The sequence below is a fragment of the Rhipicephalus microplus genome, chromosome 1 (assembly GCF_043290135.1).
Source record: "Rhipicephalus microplus isolate Deutch F79 chromosome 1, USDA_Rmic, whole genome shotgun sequence".
NCBI classification, from domain to species: Eukaryota; Metazoa; Arthropoda; class Arachnida; order Ixodida; family Ixodidae; genus Rhipicephalus; species Rhipicephalus microplus.
This window is the reverse complement of record NC_134700.1, coordinates 64765998-64784113: the sequence shown is the minus strand read 5'-3', so window position 1 is coordinate 64784113 and position 18116 is coordinate 64765998. Positions and strand designations below refer to the sequence as shown.

At 43.6% G+C, this 18116-nt stretch overlaps 2 protein-coding genes across 3 annotated transcripts in view; both read right to left on the bottom strand.

The window, feature by feature from the left end:
* The window catches only part of LOC119178727 (uncharacterized), a 38257-nt gene that overhangs the window by 5932 nt on the left and 14209 nt on the right, over positions 1 to 18116 (bottom strand). The window contains exons 2-4 of the mRNA XM_037429963.2: positions 2435 to 2560; positions 1386 to 1545; positions 388 to 551 (exon numbers count right to left, since the gene is read on the bottom strand). Of these exons, the coding sequence (XP_037285860.2) occupies positions 388 to 551; positions 1386 to 1545; positions 2435 to 2560 (450 nt within the window). The remainder of the gene's footprint in view (positions 1 to 387; positions 552 to 1385; positions 1546 to 2434; positions 2561 to 18116) is intronic.
* On the bottom strand, positions 5375 to 16906 carry LOC142771947 (uncharacterized). Of its 2 annotated transcripts, none has more exons than XM_075873991.1 (5): positions 16448 to 16906; positions 11413 to 11467; positions 9170 to 9258; positions 5823 to 5982; positions 5375 to 5725 (listed from the first exon to the last, which is right to left on the bottom strand). In XM_075873991.1, exons 1-5 carry the CDS (start codon positions 16592 to 16594, stop codon positions 5463 to 5465), a joined length of 714 nt encoding a protein of 237 aa, XP_075730106.1. In that variant the 5' UTR covers positions 16595 to 16906; the 3' UTR covers positions 5375 to 5462. The 2 variants fall into 2 exon arrangements, with proteins under 2 accessions (XP_075730106.1, XP_075730165.1); XM_075874050.1 differs by having other exon boundaries at positions 11413 to 11475; positions 16448 to 16586.

The window sequence follows — 18116 nt, the reverse complement described above, 5'->3', positions numbered from 1 at the left end:
AAAAGAGCGAGTGATGGTGTTGTCGTAGATGCAACACTGCTTTCTGGCGACAGGTTTTAAGGCATGCCAGTGGCAGTGGTAATGAGTACTAGAGAGAGGGAAGGGATAACAGTATTACTATTAATAAAGTCTATCTGAACAAATGGAAATCGTTATGAATATCTATGAGTGTAAGTAATAATGCAAGTGTGGAACCCCACAGTTTAGCATGAACGTAAGTGACTGTAACACCATTGAAGATAATGTTGAATGAGTATGACAATCTGCTTGTTATGATATCTTAAGCCCACATGATTAAGTCAAGAATTACCATGAGAGGAAATTTAACCAAGTTGCCTATTCGTTGTCATTACTACTTGAGAAGGCCAGTAAGAAAAAGAATTTCACCTGTAATGTGCATCACACACTGCAAGGAAAACAACACTGAAGGTTTTCTTGTAGTTTAAGTTCCTTGAACCGGTATTCCTTGGGCATTCAATGATGACATGTTTTCCATCTATGCTTCCCAAACAATTAGGAAAATTCCAAAATTCCTCCATATCTGCAGCAATCTAGATCCATCAAGAAAGAGCCACAAAAAATAAAATCAATATAAATGAACTCAGTGGAACAAAATGCTTGTTCAATGATAAACACTGGAATGCAACATGAAATATGACAATTAAACATAAAGTTATGCAGATGCCTAGTTGGAGCTGAGTTGTGGCTTGCAGATAATTGAAGCATTCGCAGCATTACAACACACACTGTCGGACTAAAATAGGCCAATTGCTTGAAACATATTACGTACCAGCACAGAACCAATGAAATTAAATTTTGAATATGTTTAAATATTCAAAAAGCCGTTACTGCATCAGAGTCATTTACCTGAATGGGCACCAAGCAATTTCTAATGCAATTTTTCAAATGAATTCGACAAGTAACAACGTACTACTCTTGAAAATGAAATACTTTGCAAGCCGAGCTCAAATTATTTTACCATTACTGCAACCTGAGTGTATACTTCCTGTTGTCATTTCACAAAGGAGTGCACTGCCAGCCACTCATTTGCTGATGTTTTAATGTTACCAAGCAACCACTTTATCATTCTCCTTGCTGTGGCCAACTGCTTGCATAATTCCAGTGGACTGAGAGGAATAACTTATTTCTGATTATTTTTGTAACTGTAGCACGTTACATGGCCATGAGGAACACTGACTTCTTTATTTGAAAAAAAAGCACTCAATTTAGACTACTTAATGTAGTTAATGAAAAGTTCAATGAGATAAGTTGCTTGTGAATGTATTTTTCAAAGAAAAATGATGAAACCACAACAATCCTCATATGCCACTGATACACATCAGCCACTAAAATAAAAAATCTAGTATGAATGGTCCTCCCATTACCCTTTTCCACTCCCCAGTTGTCTGAGGAAACTTCATGTACAGTGGTTGGAGAACATGCCACAGCACGGCCGTTGTTTCCCTTACTATTTCACCTGCCGTGGATCGTCCTGTCAGAAAGTTGAATGACAGACTTCGGAAGGTGTCTCCATTAGCAAGAAATCTGAAAATACAGAAATGTTTTTAAGGCAACACATCTACTTTTGTTGCACTGAGCTGGATGCTTAATGCTGCTGAAGACAATGAATGGCTCTTGCTTCAAAACAGCGATCGCAATGCTGAACTAGAGAGGCAGGTCATGCAGGCTTCCCACTTCCCCAAGCAAAAGAAACTAGTGATTTTTCTCTTTCTAGTGATCTCAACAAAGCTTTCAGTGTATGTTCTCATTAGGTGTCAAACGACATGTGAAAAACTTTGTCATTTAGTATTCCTGAAAACTCACTTGACTGAGGAGAAGTGCTGTAAAAGCGAGGAGGAAGTAAAGCAAAATGGGACGAAAATAGAGTATGGCATAGCCTCACATAACCTATTTTAAATGTGGGATTCGAAAAGTGACTGTGGGTGTAGCAGACTGATGTTTGAGTGAACAAGAGGGAAAGGAAAGGTGATCATGATTAGAAGAAGAAAGCGCCTGATTTCCACAGCCTGATAGGGAGCACGGCTCAACGCCTAGGAAAAGGAAGAGGGCAATACGTAATGAGATAAATAAAGATGAAAGAAACAATAAAGAATGTGCATAAACAGATGAATGGGCATGAAATAAATGACAGAGATGACGACGGAATATCTTCATCTGCGTTCGGCAAGTGGTGTCGTTTTCCACCTATGCTATGTGCTAAGGTTACATAAACATGGAACTGTTGTTTTTTTTTATTTTAAGACCATAACCTAATAACTATTCTATGGTGCTAACTTGGAGTGTATGGTATTGAGCATAAAGCGTGAATATTACTATATTAGTAAACACAGGTTTTGGTGTAGCTATGCTTTAGCATGCAGTACAGAGCTGCAAATGTGTTACTTGATTATTACTTTTCTTTTGATTGCCTTACCTCAGGGTCATCGCCAGCCTTTCATGTGCAGAAATTGGCAGCCGAAACGGCGTCACTCTTCTCTCGATAAGTGGTCCAACGAGACTGAGCAATGTGTCAAAAGTCCTTGGTGGCATTCGGAGGAAACTGAAAAATGAGGCTGATTACTAGAAACCAGATTTTAGGGTGTTGCTTTTTTTGTTCCTTGCACTCCTATCGTGCTGCTTTCATTTGAGATCATAAATTAGAGGCTACTGAGGGCTTTTCTGTAGTTTTTATGGTGCATATAAATACCAAATATGGCCATTTTTGCCTAAATGCATGAAAATGGCGGGAAGGAAAAAATAGAAAAAATCAGTAAACAGAGGTACTTTGCTGGAGCCGACATTTTGACAAGTGGACTTGTCTTGCTCAAGGCTAGACCGAAACTGTTCTATTCTAGCCTTGAAAAAGACAAGTTTGCTTGTCAAAACATCGACTCGAGCACACAACCCCTATTCACCTATTCTTTATACGAAAAATGTCTTCTTACGAACACTACTTTGCCAGGACAAGGCCATGTTTCTCAGGACACCCTCTCATGCGAGCTCATACAACGAGAATGTAACCTGACAGAGCATAGGCTTGGAGATGTTAGTAATCCATTTTACAATATATTTTATTTTAGCACACTCTTAAGCAAGCATATTCTGTCCTCTGTGTTGTTTAAGAGTACGCTAAAAGTTGATGAGAAGCTGCCTAATGCAACCAATCTGTCAGCATCCATCATCGAACATTTATGAGCATACCTAGAAGCTCTTGAGTATTATAGCTGCAACTCTTCGGACATCACGGTCAGTATTAACAGCTTTTCAGGTGTCGAGAGAAAACTGTTATCAAGAAGGCTCAAGCTGCCCTCTTTGTGGATAGCCTGCTAGGAGATGTTGCCTACTTGTGCATCGAAATCTACATGTTCTTCACAAACAGTACCAGGAAACTCTGACATTGTGGAGGAACTCCAATTGCAAACATTGCATACAGTATATCTTGTTACGGTGCGATGGATGCCTTTATTTACAGGAGATGATCAATGCGAGAGTCCAGGGATCTGGCCGATCACCGCTCGTGCCAACCTCGTTCTCCTCTTCTTCCACGCGCATCCTCAGTATCGTAGCAATTCCCCCTTTGCAGACGATGCCCACCGGCCGAGTTAGGTTTCTTTGCGATGATGATAGCGTTTTAAACGGGCAACATGAACGATGTTGGTCTTGCTTGAGCGGCGGCCAGTTGACAACAGCTGAGATATCACGTACGTGACATCGCTTAGACGTTCCAAGACAACAAACGGACCGGTGTAGTTGGCCAGAAACTTTTGGCAGAGGCCGCGCTTGCGAAGCGGCGTCCAAAGCCACACCAAATCCCCTTTCTCAAACCATACGTGCCGGTGACTTCTGTCGTAACGGTTTTTGGAGCGTTTCTGTGAGACGAAAGTTCGAAGACCGGCGATGCGCCGGGCCTCTTCTGCGCGGCAAATAGTTTCGGCGAGAGTAGGTTGATCAGTCTCGGAAAAAGGAAGAATAGTGTCAAGAGCTGTGCGGGGTTGGCGTGCGTAGAGCAGATAAAATGGACTGTATCTCGTTGTTTCGTGCTGTGCAGTGTTGTAGGCGAAAGTTATAAATGGCAAAATCGCGTCCCATGTTTTGTGTCCAGAATCAACATACATGGAAATCATGTTGACGAGAGTCCTATTTGTTCGTTCCGTCAAACCATTAGCCTGCGGGTGATATGGGGTAGTGTGACGAAAATGGCATGAAGCAAGACGAAGGAGGTCTTCAACTACATCGGCAACAAACTGCCGCCCGCGATCACTGATGATGACACGGGGGGATCCATGGCGTAATATAACGTGTGACAGCATGAACTGTGAAACTTGAGTGCCCGTTGCCGCAGGAATCGCCGCAGTTTCGGCGTAACGTGTGAGGTGGTCAACGCTCACAATAATCCATCGGTTGCCGTTCGTTGATCGCGGAAAAGGGCCGAGCAGGTCGACACCTACGACGTCAAATGGTGAACTCGGGGGTGCTATGGGATGAAGTAGTCCGGCTGGCGGAGTTGTAGGACGCTTCCCAGGCAGCACGCCGCCGTTGGACCAATCTTGGACCAACATCGGCTAACATCGGCACCGACGTCGGGCCGACGTCGGAAGTGCAACTTCTTCCAATGTCGGGCCGACGTTCAAGCCAATGATGGGCCGACGTTTTGCCGATGTTTTAGCCAGTATCCAACCAACATTGGGCCGACGAAGGCCCATCGTATTGCCGACAAAGCTGCCAATGTTCGGCCAACATTGGGCCATATTTCAGCCAATCACATGCCATTTTTACGCCGATGTTTGCAGCACGACGAATATTGGCTACGGATTTACGACCGACATTGGACCAATCCAGGGCCACATTGCGGCCAATCAAATGCCGTTATTACACCGATGTTTCCTGCACGACGAATATTGGCTACTGATTGGCTTGCCATTATGTAACCATTATTAGTAAGCAATTTTTCTTACCGGAAGATTTAAACAATATGCCTCGATGACCCGCTCTTGTAGCTTTGCAGCCCTGTATACTTGGGGCAACAGAAAGTTGAATGCTGAGAACTGAAAGCAGTTACTCAATCTATTTCATCTTTTATACCTCATTCCCTTTGCTAACACTAGAAGTGTAGTTTATTTTTTTACCAATTTATCTTTTGCAATAGCGAGTGCTTTATTTGGTACTGATATTTGGTACAGCAGATCGAAAAAAGTCGTTAGGAAGTAAATGCTGAAAGCGTATGTCCCCCCCTTGCAATCCCCACATATGTCCCCCACATGGTGATCGAGAATATTCATAGTTTAGAGCATTTTTTGTAACTAAAACATGGTGATGGTGCTTCCGAATCAGCATAAGCTAGCCGAACAGTGCACCACCGACAGTCTGCAGACTATTTATTCTTTGTTTTTTTTTTATTTATTTGGTACAACAAAAAATGTATACATTGAAAAATATATATACACAACTAAAAAAGGCCCGCTCTACTGCAGGTCAGGTTGCGTTGGGGGCACAGTGACAATGGTGCTGTCAAGGCCCTGGCTGCTGTGGCTGGGCAGGAAGCCAGCTGCCGCGAGCAACCGATAATCTGCACTTTGAGAGTGGGGATCATCGGGCTGCTCCACAACAAATGCTTCTCTGAAGCGCCGCTTCCTGCCCCCACAGCGATCACCAGACCCTGGCAGCCACCTCTTAATAAAGTTGAGGGCCTCCGCCTGGTCGCACCCTGCTTTTTGGCAGATGACATCTGCATACAAGAACAGAAATACCATAGTACACATGAAGCACTGCAGTACAGAGAATACACAAGGGTACACACACATAAAACAATGAACAAGTCTAACCTGTCACTAATCTACAGAGCCTCAGGTTCAAAAAGGCCCTTTTCCCTTTTCTGCCATGAAGGCTGTACAGCACTTGCACGTCATGTGCCAATACAGCCTTCATGGCATTCACACCAATTTCTCGGAGGCCACGTCCCCCAATCTGCAGGAGGTACTTGCGCTGTAAAAAAATGCAAGAAGCATAGATGGGGTAAACGCAACAGCACATCGAAATGTTTTCATGATAAAAATCTGCAAGAAGAGGACACTGAAAACAACAACTTGAATTTTTGGGCATCACAACATTTCATTGTTTTTTTACGCTAACTTCAACTCACTTGACCTAAAATGGTTTCCACATCAGCCCTCTCACACTCAGTGTGAGAACCTTTCAGAGTCCTTCTCTGAATGCAGTTTCGCTGTTATGAAATCAAATACAACACTGTTATAACCCTTAATAAATATTGATTCTAGCTATGAAATAGTATAATTACTTTGTACAGTGCTCAAATTCCAATACAGGTTTCTTCGAGGTTACAATGTCTTTGCCTGAATGTTGACCAGGAGTAGCTTCTACAGGTGAAAAACGATAAAATATGTGGAATTCAAAAAGAAGCTTGGACATGTTTTTAATCAATGCATTGTAAGCAGAGCACAACAAGATAAATGAACATGATCAAGGCGTACTAAGAGGCAACCTTAGAGCGACCAAATCTTGGTCATAGATGAAACTGATAGAAAAATAAAGGTCGCACTAGATGGTCGCACCATTTGCTGTTTATATTTTTCTGTGATAGCCAACAAAGAGGCATGTCGCTATAGAAATCTCATCACAATAAACAAAGGTGCATTTTTCTTCACACTGCGAAATTGGGTGCATGTTAGATTTTTAAAAAAGTAAGAAATCGGCTAACACAAGGCAGGGTGAACTGTAGCTCAAAGTAGAGAGAGCCGCAGCGGACACGAAATAGGGTGATAAATGAACAAAATTACTGAATGTCTGTTTTAAGCAGGCTATTGCTAGTCACTGCCCATCAAACACACGATGCCGCCTACATCGTCTGCTAGCTTAAGACAGTTCACTCGGACTTCACAGACTATATAGTAAATACAGTCGAATCTCATTAATTCCAACACACTTAATTCGAACTGACGCTGTGGTCCTATCAAAGCTATACCGCGCTCCGAAAATGCTCTCAGCACCCCGCCCAATCCTGCGGTGGCACTTCAGACACCTCATCGCTGTGCTTGAAGAAGAAAATGAAGAAAAGGAAAGAAAAGACTGCGGTGGAATGTTTGCCAAATGCCAATCTGCGACATTCCTGTGCCCCGCTTCGGCTTTTTCCGTCCCTGCCACGTAGAGACCCTTCTCCTCTTAACACTGCGCATGAAGAGAAAGAGGGGAAAAAAAGCTGTCGCAGAGAGTTGGCTCTCTCATGCCGATTTGCAACGCGCCGGTGTCACGCTTCCCTGTTTTTCGTTCCTGCTATGTAGAGACTCTTCTCCTTTCAACACCGCGCATGAAGAGAGAAAAAAAAAAAGCTGCCGCGGAGTGTTTCTCTCTCGAATGTCGATCTGCTTTTCTCCAGGTAGAGACGCTCCTCCATTCTCATCATGTGCTGGCCACGCTCCGGCTGCAGCGCAGATGGTAATAGTGGAAACACAGTTGTCTTCGAAGAGTGTCAGCACTGGACATTGCCGCGCGCAACTTCTTTTGCCAGGAGAATACTGAAGCCGAAGTACAAATGCTTTGCAAACTGCACGCAAAACTTGTTGACTCGTTGTAAGGCCAACGTATACAGACATGTATTGACTACTTTAATTAATGACGGATGTCCTGTAATTTGTGAATAAAACTTCTCCATGCACATGCATCACTGCATGGTGAGCCCTCCGCTCGTTTACCGTATTTACTCTATTCTACCGCGCCCTCGATTGTAACGCGCGTCCGGTTTCCACGACAAAAAAAAAAAAAAAAAAAAAAAAAAAAAAAAAACTAAGACATTGGTTGCAACGCGCACCCTTTTTTCTCGTTGGCCCGCTTGATCACACCACTCGCGAAAACGACTCTTTTTGAGAGCGTCTTCCGTTTAAATATGAAGTACGGGGGAAGCTTATGCCTATCTGACGTGCAACAGAGCATTGCTGTCACTCTAGTTTTACCGTGGCCCGATGTCAGTACACAAACTTGCTTCGCCCCCTTCTCCTAGACCGTTGTGGTGCCAGGCATGTCGAAGTAAAGAGGCGTGTGATCGGCATTACCGATTTGCCCAAGCAGGTAGCCGTTGTTGTGCCGCAAGTTTAGGAGGAACCTCTGAAGACTCTGAAGCTTTTCTTCGTACTCCTCCGGCAACTTCCGGCATATGCCCGTTCGCCTTCGGAGGGAAAAGCCTTTTCTCTTCATAAAGTTCGTTAGCCAGCACCTGCTCGCTTTAAAATGGCTCTGCATTAGCCCTTTTTCTAAGGCTAACTGCATAGCCTGCACTTGGAGCAGTTCTGCCGTCACGGGCCGCTGTGCCGCTCACTGCTTAATCACATACTCGCCGAGCAGCTCTTCAATTTGTGGAAACCGACCCTGCTGTGGTCCACTGAAGCCTTTGCGTGAATCTTTGCTGTCGACAATATTCTGCTGTCGTTTCCGGCAGTCCCGCACGTACGTTTCGGGAACTCCGAATGACCGCGATGCGGCCCGATTTCTGTCCGTTCCGGCACACGCGACGACTTTTCTTTTAGAAGCAGCATTGTGGTGCACTCGTCGAGTTTTTGGAGTCGGCCCTACCATGCCGTCGATGCTAATGTACTACAAGATGACGAACTCCTCAGCACACGTATGAAGTGCCGCGCATGGGAAACACATAGGCAGAAATGACCGACGCGCCATGCCGACGCACGTAGGGGGCGGCCATTTTGTAAGTGGCGATGGCAATAGAATGACCATATTCATTTTTTTTTTCGTATTCGATTTTAACGCACATGCGATTTATGAACTCTCTTAACCGGAAAAAAGGTGCGTGTTAGATTCAAGTAATTACGGTAACTTTCATTATTTTGAACTTCTTTTAATTTGAACAAATTTTCTGGCCTCTTTGAGTACAAATTATTCATATTCGACTGTAGTACAGTGGCTCATGAGATAACCTGACTAGTTTGTTTCCCGAAACACAGTATCTTAAAGCAGTACTAAATTTCTGCATGTTACATAGGCATATTAAAAATCAAGAAATATACACCAAAGCCGCAGCCACAGCTTTACTCTGCACAGCTGCCTCTGCTGCCTCCACTTCTCCAATTGTACCAGCAGGCAGCCGGGGAAGGTCAGAGGGGCGCTGTGCTGGCTGGGCGTGCTGAGGCACGGACAAGAGCCGTACCTTGTGCTTCAGCTGTCGCACCTCCTGCAGAACCTCTCTTTGTTGCTGCCGGATGCCAAGTTGGATCCGCAGAATCCGTAGCAATAGAGCTGAAACATACAAGAGTACGTACCATATTTACTCGCACAATTTGCATCCTCACATAATTTGCTCAGCAGTATAATTAGCCAGCCTGCTTTACTACAAGAAACTTTTTGCTCGCATACTTTGCCCTCCCCAACCAGCCCGAGCCACCTTGCCAGCACACACACAGACACATTTGATTTCATGATGCTCTGGTCAGGCACATCTCTTGTCGAGCAGGCGAGTGCAGCCTTACACAAAATGGACTGAGTGCAAGGTCCCTTCTTCCATGAACTTTTATGCTTTCCCTAGAATATCGAACTTGAAAACTGAAACCTGTTTATGTGTAGTCCGAAATGCCTAAAGGTTTGCCTCCTATCTTCCCACCTCTTCCACGGCAAGAATGTATTCCCGAGACACAGCACAGATGTTGAACGCGTGCAAGGACCTGTCACATCAACTAGATGAGGCAGGTTTTCGCACTCATTTTTTTTTTTTTTTTCGGTTTCGCCATCTGGCCATTGCGTTTTTACCGTTCCTTGTGATAGGCTACAATAATTATATACGAGGCAGATTGCTGTTATAAAGCTTACCGAAGAAAACTGAAACCGTGCTACCGCTAAGCACATCAGCGTGGAGTTCTTCGACATGCAATATTCAGTATGGGAGCCAGCAGAAGAGTGCGTTGAATAAGACTTAGCATAGAAGCTTGGGTGTGTTGGTTAGATATCGGAGGGAACACAACGCAATAGAAGACTGGGACAAGGAATGGACACACACACACATGAAGGGCGACACACACAGCACTGTGTTGGCATCGCGCTTCCTTGTCTGCATCTTACTTTACGTTGGGTTCCCGACAATTATTGGAGAGTACTTATGTTCTCTGGTATAACCCTGTCGTGGGAACTGGTTTTTGTGAGCACTGTTCGGAAGAACTTCAAGAAAATGGGGGCATTTGAACAGGCTTAGCAAACAAATGACAATCCGCTTTGAGACAGCTGTGACAGCGCCTGCAACATATATTCCCAGTTGAGCTTTTAGGCCAGCGATTCCTACTAGCTTCGCACATGACCGGATTGACAAAAAAAGTACACATAATACGCGAGTATATACCGCATTTGACTCTGTAGCTTTGATGAACCAGGCAGATACACAAATTTATCCAAAACTCCATTGATTCTGTTGCAAAATTATTCAACAAACAAATTGCGATGTTATCCATGTTACTATACGATTGTGGCACTTTACCATTGCAGCTTTCCAGGAGGCACACATAGTGCAGCGTTAGTTCACCACTCGCAGTTAATTGTATGCAGTAGGTTGCTCACAGCAACTGACTGCATGCAATGGTGAACATCTTGCATGCTTGCACCGCTGTTTCAGCATGCTGGCTGCTTCCCATACGGCTATCAATTGATGTTCACAAAATTGGGAAGATGAAAGACTACACAGTGCCCTCTGGCCACCCTATACTCCAAACCTCCAGCCAACAAACAAACAAGAGAAACAGAAGTATGCAAATGAACATTATTCCTATTGCAGCTGGAATGGAGTGTAGTTTTCACCAATTCTGTGTGTTAAGTCAATATGGAGTGAGTTAACTCCATAAAGTAGCTTTTCTCATAACAGTGTTCACTCTATTGTAACACAAGGAGTGAATTCATAGCATCTAGAAGGAAAAATAGAATCTTCAGTATTTGATAGAAATGTGAGGCTCTACCTTAAAACAACAATAATCTGGAAAAAGAACTCATTACATTAAAAAAAAAAAAGGTAGCACAGTTGATCCCCTTTACAAGAGACACTGATGTAACAGACAAACGGGGATAAGAGGCACCAGTGTGCAGGCTGACATTTGGCCCATCATGCATCAGGCACTCCGTAGATGCGCCTGTGCAGCCGGGAGCCCTGCAGTCAAGCATACTGAGCAAGACTGTTGACCACTGTACAATGACACATTGCAGCAAATTTTCAAAACTTCATTTCACAGACTTCTGCAAAAGCTTCTTACACTCTTGCATGATTTTTGCACAAGCTTCTCTCATTCTTGCGTGATTTTCGTCAGAACATATAAGTGTTGGAAGTTGTACGTCCCCAAAAACTTGCACAATACAAATAGCATACATTAAAGTCTATCACTTAATACGCGCATAGTGTAACAATGAAAGGAAACTCACGCATGGTTTGCTCCGAGCCTTCCCCGTGCGGTGCCTCCTTGAGCCTTGGAGAGCACTGTACAGCTAGAGCAAAGTAGCATCAATCCAGTGTTAATGGCAGGTTAACAAGACAACAAAACTAACCCCCATATTCATAAACGCTCCCCGACTCGACTTTCACCCTTCACTTGACAGAGTTGAGCACTGTGCCGCTGCTCGTTTGAAAGCGACGCTGCGCTACTCGAGAATCACAGCAGATTATTGCTGACATGAAGCAATTTTCTCTGCTTAGAGACGGCGCTCCCATCAGCCATCTCAAGTGAAGGTGAAGCGTTGAGTGGAGGGACGTTCTAGAATACGGGGGTAAGATTGGTTGCAAGAACACTACAATAGACACACTTAATTTTTACACTTCATCTATATTGTACAGCTACACACATTCTGCATCCTTATAATGCAACATATACATACAGGCTTATAAAGTAAACACTATAGGCTGCTCAAATAACACCTACACAAAAAAATTACCCAAAAGTGGCCATGCGCAAAGTACTTTTATTTGAAACTCACAAAACTTTTGCGGTGATGGAGAATAAATAAGACAGGTTACGCTTGGAGGCACATGAGACCTTCGCAGCTTTCATGAAGTACAAAAAACAATATGGTATGTGTGTGTGTATGTACGCATGAAGCTTCAGCCTTTACATACGGTTTCTTGAAAGAATCGACTATGAATTTTATGGCACCTGTGTCCTTCAGCGCAAATGAAATCCTGCTGATCAGTGTGTGCAATTGTGGAATAGTTACATGAAAAATGGCGTGAAACACCTAAAATCAAATTTTTCTAGCTAGGAAACATGCAGCTGTGTATACACAACACATGCTGCAAACAGTGGGAGGTGACCACAAGAGTGATTTGAGTGTAAGCGGCAGTATTCCGCATTCATGCACCCCGCCATTTTCAACTGTTGCCCAAAAGCAGCACCACTTCAGCGTGCAACTTTTTTTTTTTTACATCATAAACAGCACGGAATACAGCGAGGATGAAAACAATATATGCAATTAAATTTTGAGCACTATTTATGGTGTGCATGATTGATTGATTGATATGTGGGGTTTAACGTCCCAAAACCACTATATGATTATGATAGACGCCGTAGTGGAGGGCTCCGGAAATTTAGACCACCAGGGGTTCTTTAACGTGCACCTAAATCTGAGCACACGGGCCTACAACATTCCCGCCTCCATCAGAAATGCAGCCGGGATTCGAACCCGCGCCCTGCGGGTCAGCAGCCAAGTACCTTAGCCACTAGACCACCGCGGCGGGGATGGTGCGCATGAAAAAAAAAAAAAAAAAAAGGCCTTTGTACAACGACGAATTCATAATTTGCCTTCACGGACCTTCTGTTAGGCTGCACCACATACAGATTTTTTGTGGCTTTCAAAAGAGATTTGAAAAAAAAAAAAATAATAATAACCGTATTTACTCTCGTCATGAGCGCACTCACTAAGTCACCCTCATTTCAGTCGCCAAAATTTTCAATTTTTTTTTTTCCACATATGAAACACACACCTTACGTTCATCCGCTGAAGTCCCACGGGCTCCCCCCCCCCTTGCCGCCTTCGCTCGCTGCCACGTGCCATTTCATTTTTGTTTCTATTTGTTCACGGAACGTCCCCTGTCTTTTTAATTATCTCTTGTAACATATGTGGCATTATCTTGTTCCCGAGGTGCCACAGGTGCTCTGCTATGTAGATGCACCATTAAACTAGTATTTTTGATCAACTGTGCATTTCTGATGTTTACCTTGCAACTACGTAAAACTGGCATGCTTCTTGATCTACGATACACATGTGGCTTGTCTCACTTTGAAGGAAAAGTTAGCATACAATGGTGTAAATGCTTAGAATTTGAAATATTGAGGCAGCAGCACACCGGAGATGATCATATGGTAAAGAAACAAGTGCTGCCTTATTACTGGCAAGTTGTCACTTATATGTACAAATAAATTTTGCGAGCTAAAAAAAGTACAAAAGCACAGCGAGGCTATGATGTGGTTCAACCTGTGGATTCGCTTCATTTATCACGCCATATGATGAAGCTTCCTTTGGTAAAACTGCTCAGATAAGAAAAAAAGTTTGCTGTCCAATACAGCAACTATACAAAGTGTGCACGTGAATCTCGCAGCGTCTTTTCGTCACTTCCGAAATGCGCCACCAACATGCCCGGGCACCAACCGAATCTATCGCCTACAACTGCCATGTTGTCTCCTCGTGCTTGCACCCGTTTAGTTTTGCCTCACGATGCAAGTTTGAGAAATTATGAGCTGCTGGTGAGGCAAGTTGATTTAGTAGTCCATGCAGAGGGAGCAGAGCTTAGGGTGTTTCTTCGCTGAAAGTTATAACCTGAAATTGAGAACGCACATTCCGATTTTCCTAAAAGTACCAGCGTATTTGGCTGGTGCAGATTAACAAAAGCTACTTGAAGAAACTTTGCAATATTTGCATCTTCAGGTGCAACTTCATTACGGGTAAGTGCCATAGCCAAGTATTTACCTGCAAACAGATATAGCTTACCAAGATACTGTACATACAAACTTGTCCGCAGTTAAAATCATGATGGCGTGGAAGGTGGTTAAAATTGTGATGGCGATCGCGGAGATTTGGTATTGCATTGAAACAAACTATAAAGAATGGGAAACAATATTAGTTCACTTTGAAGTATAGCCGATCGGTTCAAGTTGGGCGTCAGGATTTTTTTTAATTAGTCAATTAATTCTATACACGGTCTCTATCATGTTCAGTGACTCCACTGTACATTAGCGTACAACAAAAGCAAAATACAAAGTGAAAAGTGTGTTAAAGCATATGCGAAAAATAAAGTGATGACTGGCATTACCGCGGCACACACCACGCAAAGTCGCTATCTGCCTTGTATAATATTTTCCTCGACTATTTCCACAAATTGCAATCAAAGAGGCTCAAGCTCAACATCAGCACTGTTTAAAACACTTGGGGGGGGGGGGGGGGGCATTGCTACTTTGGTGGCGTAGGCCGTGACAATATATTCATAATATTATATCTCTTGTAAACTTGCCTAGCTCTGCATGACTAGTTTTCGATGGGAGCAGCTGCGCTTCGCACATCCACTCTTAAAATTGCGGCTCGAGAGATTTTGAGCTTTCACTTGTTTTTGGGCCAGGCAATTTGTAGTGAAAGCAAGATAATAGGCCCTCATAGGTTGTGGCGGGCAGCCGGTGTACGCCGTGGCTGGTATATGTGTCGCACATCTTGATTATCTGGTCTTGTATCGAGTGAACGAGCGAGGCCTTCCTAATCCAATGAGCTCGTTAAAGTAAGACAACAAAAAACCACAATGCTTCCACATCGTTCACAGCAACAGATGACGAGCCCCCAACAAACCGCACTGCAGCACGTGAACTGCCGTAGGTACCCAGGGAGTTACCCGGGCATGGCGGGAGGGGGCGACAACGGCAGAAGTGACATCACAAGAACACTATGTATAAAGGGGACATTTAAAGACTTTTTTCCCATTTTTAAACTTCGTGCACTGTTCTGTCACAATTTATAGCTCAGAATAGTTGTATTTTGAAAAGGGCACTAATTCATAAGCCCAATGGTTCAAGGATGGGTGCATTTAGGGGGCCCATTCTACGTTTTACTTATGCCCTTCAAGAACTTGCTTACAGGGCCAAAGTCCTGTTTCAGAAAGAACACGCTAGTGCGTGGCCAGCAGTCCGTCAAGCATAGTGCTGGTGAGATTTGGAAATGCAGCGCATGAGCATCCTCATCTGCTACTTCTCTGCTCATGCTCTCGGGGCTTACTTGCGAGGCACGGTCCTTCGCACTTTTCATTTTCACACTGTAAATCAACTGATACCAACTCTGCCTTCCATTATTTAATAAACCAATATTTCATGGTCACGAGGACGAGCTTAAAATGTTTGCTACATCAGACCTGAACAGCATTTTGAGTCATCGAAACTTGCTAGTTGCAGCGAGCATTATGCGAAAAATATGATGTGCTTTACAGTGACAACTTGCAAAACACTGCAGCAACGATTAAAATCATGCATTTTTTGTGCTCACAGGAAATCCCTGAAGCAGGAGGCACTGGGCTAGATAAATTGCGCAGCTAAAATACGGATGCGCTTTCCAATGCTGTCATGCTTACAGGCGGAGAAATGGCAGACAAAACTGGGCGCACCCCGATTCTATGCGCATGCGTCCCATTCACAAGCCTCGCTGCCAGTTAGCACCACATGGCTCACTGTCCATGAGCTCGCTTGTTTCCTGTAACAGTGGACCATACGGTACACCTATTTAAAAACGAGGATAGAATGTATATAATGCAGCATCTGATGAAGCCATGACGATGTGTTGCTGATGAAATCTGGAATTCTAGTTAGTACCCTTATTGTTAACCAGCCGACCGACTAGCAAAAAGATTTGCGACTGAAATGATGGCATCTACACCTGCCCTTAAAGGGACACTGAACAAAGTTTTTGCCGCCGAGATTTTCAGCCAAAGCAAAAGATTGGGCCATGAAATTCATAGACAATAATAATTTCAAGCAGAAACTACGAAAACATACTGAATTTAATGAGCCTTTTACAAAATGCCGCGTCTAGCTCTTAGACACGGCGTTTTCTAAAAGGTCGCGACATTTATTTTTCAAGTTTTTTTTTTTGTTATTCAAGACAAATCTACGGTGCATTGTTCACAGAAAACAAAATTGCCTCAGTAAGATTTCTTTGCGAGCAGCTTACTAATTTTAAGGCAGGCGCGTTGATTCGTGAACTGAAGGATGCGAGTGATCGATCTTGCCTGCTAGTGGCTAGGCGACAAAGGCTTTACCTCATGTCCTGGTGTAGCTAAGTCACGCAAATGGAGCAGAAAATGTGCATTATCATTTATTTCACCTAAATATCACACGTATGTGACTTATTGCCGGTGACAGGTGATCAGGATGAAGTCGACAAGTTGCAAATCTGAACAAGAATTCACTCGAATGAAAAACCAACCTATACTCACGTGCACGGTGAAGTCGAACACGCCGTCCGTCAATGTTGTCGCTGATGCCCGAAGGAAAAGACAAGAGGACAAGCGACGGGGTCGTCTCTTTCTATAAAGTCGGCGGAACTGCCAGAACGGCCAACACAAAAGGCATCGGGTTGACATTCCTCCATCTGGGCATCAGTCGCTCCACCCGGGCATGCAGCTGCTACTGGTTCTACTACTATCCTCTTCCCCGTGCCTCTTCCCGACATTGCAGTGTTGCTGCCATACTCGCGAACCTTTTTAAATTAAAGCACGCAATCATGTATTATCGTGCGCCATACTAAACTTAAAAACAGTGCGCCGGTACATGAGATCACGAAGCGCGGTCCACGCCATCACAAGAGCAATTAGAGAAATGAAACAAAGAAAACAAAAATGTATAAAATATTTTGTCTCAATACGATCCGCAATCCAGTTTCCTGCAACGGCTTTTGGCTCTGTATGAACGGCCAAGCCAGTGCCAAGCCAAGCTTGCGTCCCTGATCAGCTGTTTGTTTTCATCGAGAATTCAACAGTGAACTGGCAATTTGTTTAGATGATATTGCTAAAGGGCTTGAAATTGAATATTTCTCTACGTACTACTGCTGTACTTTTCCTCTCTGTTTCCTGATCACAGTGATGAGATTGAGGAGGTTACAATTTAGAAAACAGCAAGTGCAGCTCAAGCATTGCTAGTATTGCTGTTTCGGTAATAAAATGTTACAAAGATTTTGCCCCGCGACCTGCTTGCCGTGTTCGAGCACCCAGTAGAAATTTACGGTGCCGCGTTTGAAAGAGTTGAATAAAATTGCAATATTACGAAAGAAAGGCTCTGAAGCAACATCGCATTTTATCAGGCCTACACCTCCCACACCTAGACGAGTAAAACTCGTCGATATTATCTTGCAAAGCTGTGTATAATATTTAAAACACATTCTTTAGCCCACGATGAATTGTTCTCTCGTGTGGCTTCTCCATTTGGTACTGTCATGTTAACTTAAAAAGCCAACTTTCCATATTTACTCTCTTTAGATGTTGCAAAAGCTTGACACGTGGTGTGTATGCCATACTGATAATTCTCCTCGTAACCTGGGTCCGCCTCTTTAAACAGCGTCGCATTTTATTGTTCGCAATTGTGTTTGTTTTACACTGTAAGCGAGCTGTGTGATTTCGTCAATATTCACGAGTGTTCCCTGACTATACAAACACGTGCGTCTTATTTGGTGCGGTGCACGTTTGTATGTAGCAAAAAATGTCATTTCGTCAGCGTGTGTCTGCATACACTTGCATGCCCTGCAGTACGTGTACATAATTAATGCAGTAAGGACTGCAATGCATAGCCTTGCATTGGACATATATTCCATGCACCCTCAGAGAAATGTTGTTTGCTATGAGCCTACTGTTTATCATTACATTTTTTTTTCGTTAAAGTTTCATCTCCATATAAAGCAGCTGTATACAGGCACGAGCTTCAGCAGCTTCCTCGTTGTTCCATTTTAAATAAAAACACCAAGCCTACCCGAATCAATGATCTGTTTGCTATCATTACTGTTATGTGTTCTACGATGTACACAAGGATAGTAGTATACAAAAAATAGGGAGGGAATTGAATGCCCTGCCTGCATGGCTGCGCCGTTTCACAAGATCAGGCGCTGCGCTGTGA

What these genes read in the sequence shown, in the direction of transcription:
- LOC142771947 (XM_075873991.1), bottom strand. Translation starts at nt 16,594, where the DNA reads ATGTCAACCCGATGCCTTTTGTGTTGGCCGTTCTGGCAGTTCCGCCGA. An exon ending in TGTTCGACTTCACCGTGCAC is followed by an intron (nt 11,468 to 16,447) that starts GTGAGTATAGGT and finishes CTAGCTGTACAG; the next exon opens with TGCTCTCCAAGGCTCAAGGA. An exon ending in TGCGACAGCTGAAGCACAAG is followed by an intron (nt 5,983 to 9,169) that starts GTACGGCTCTTG and finishes ATTTTTTTACAG; the next exon opens with CGCAAGTACCTCCTGCAGAT.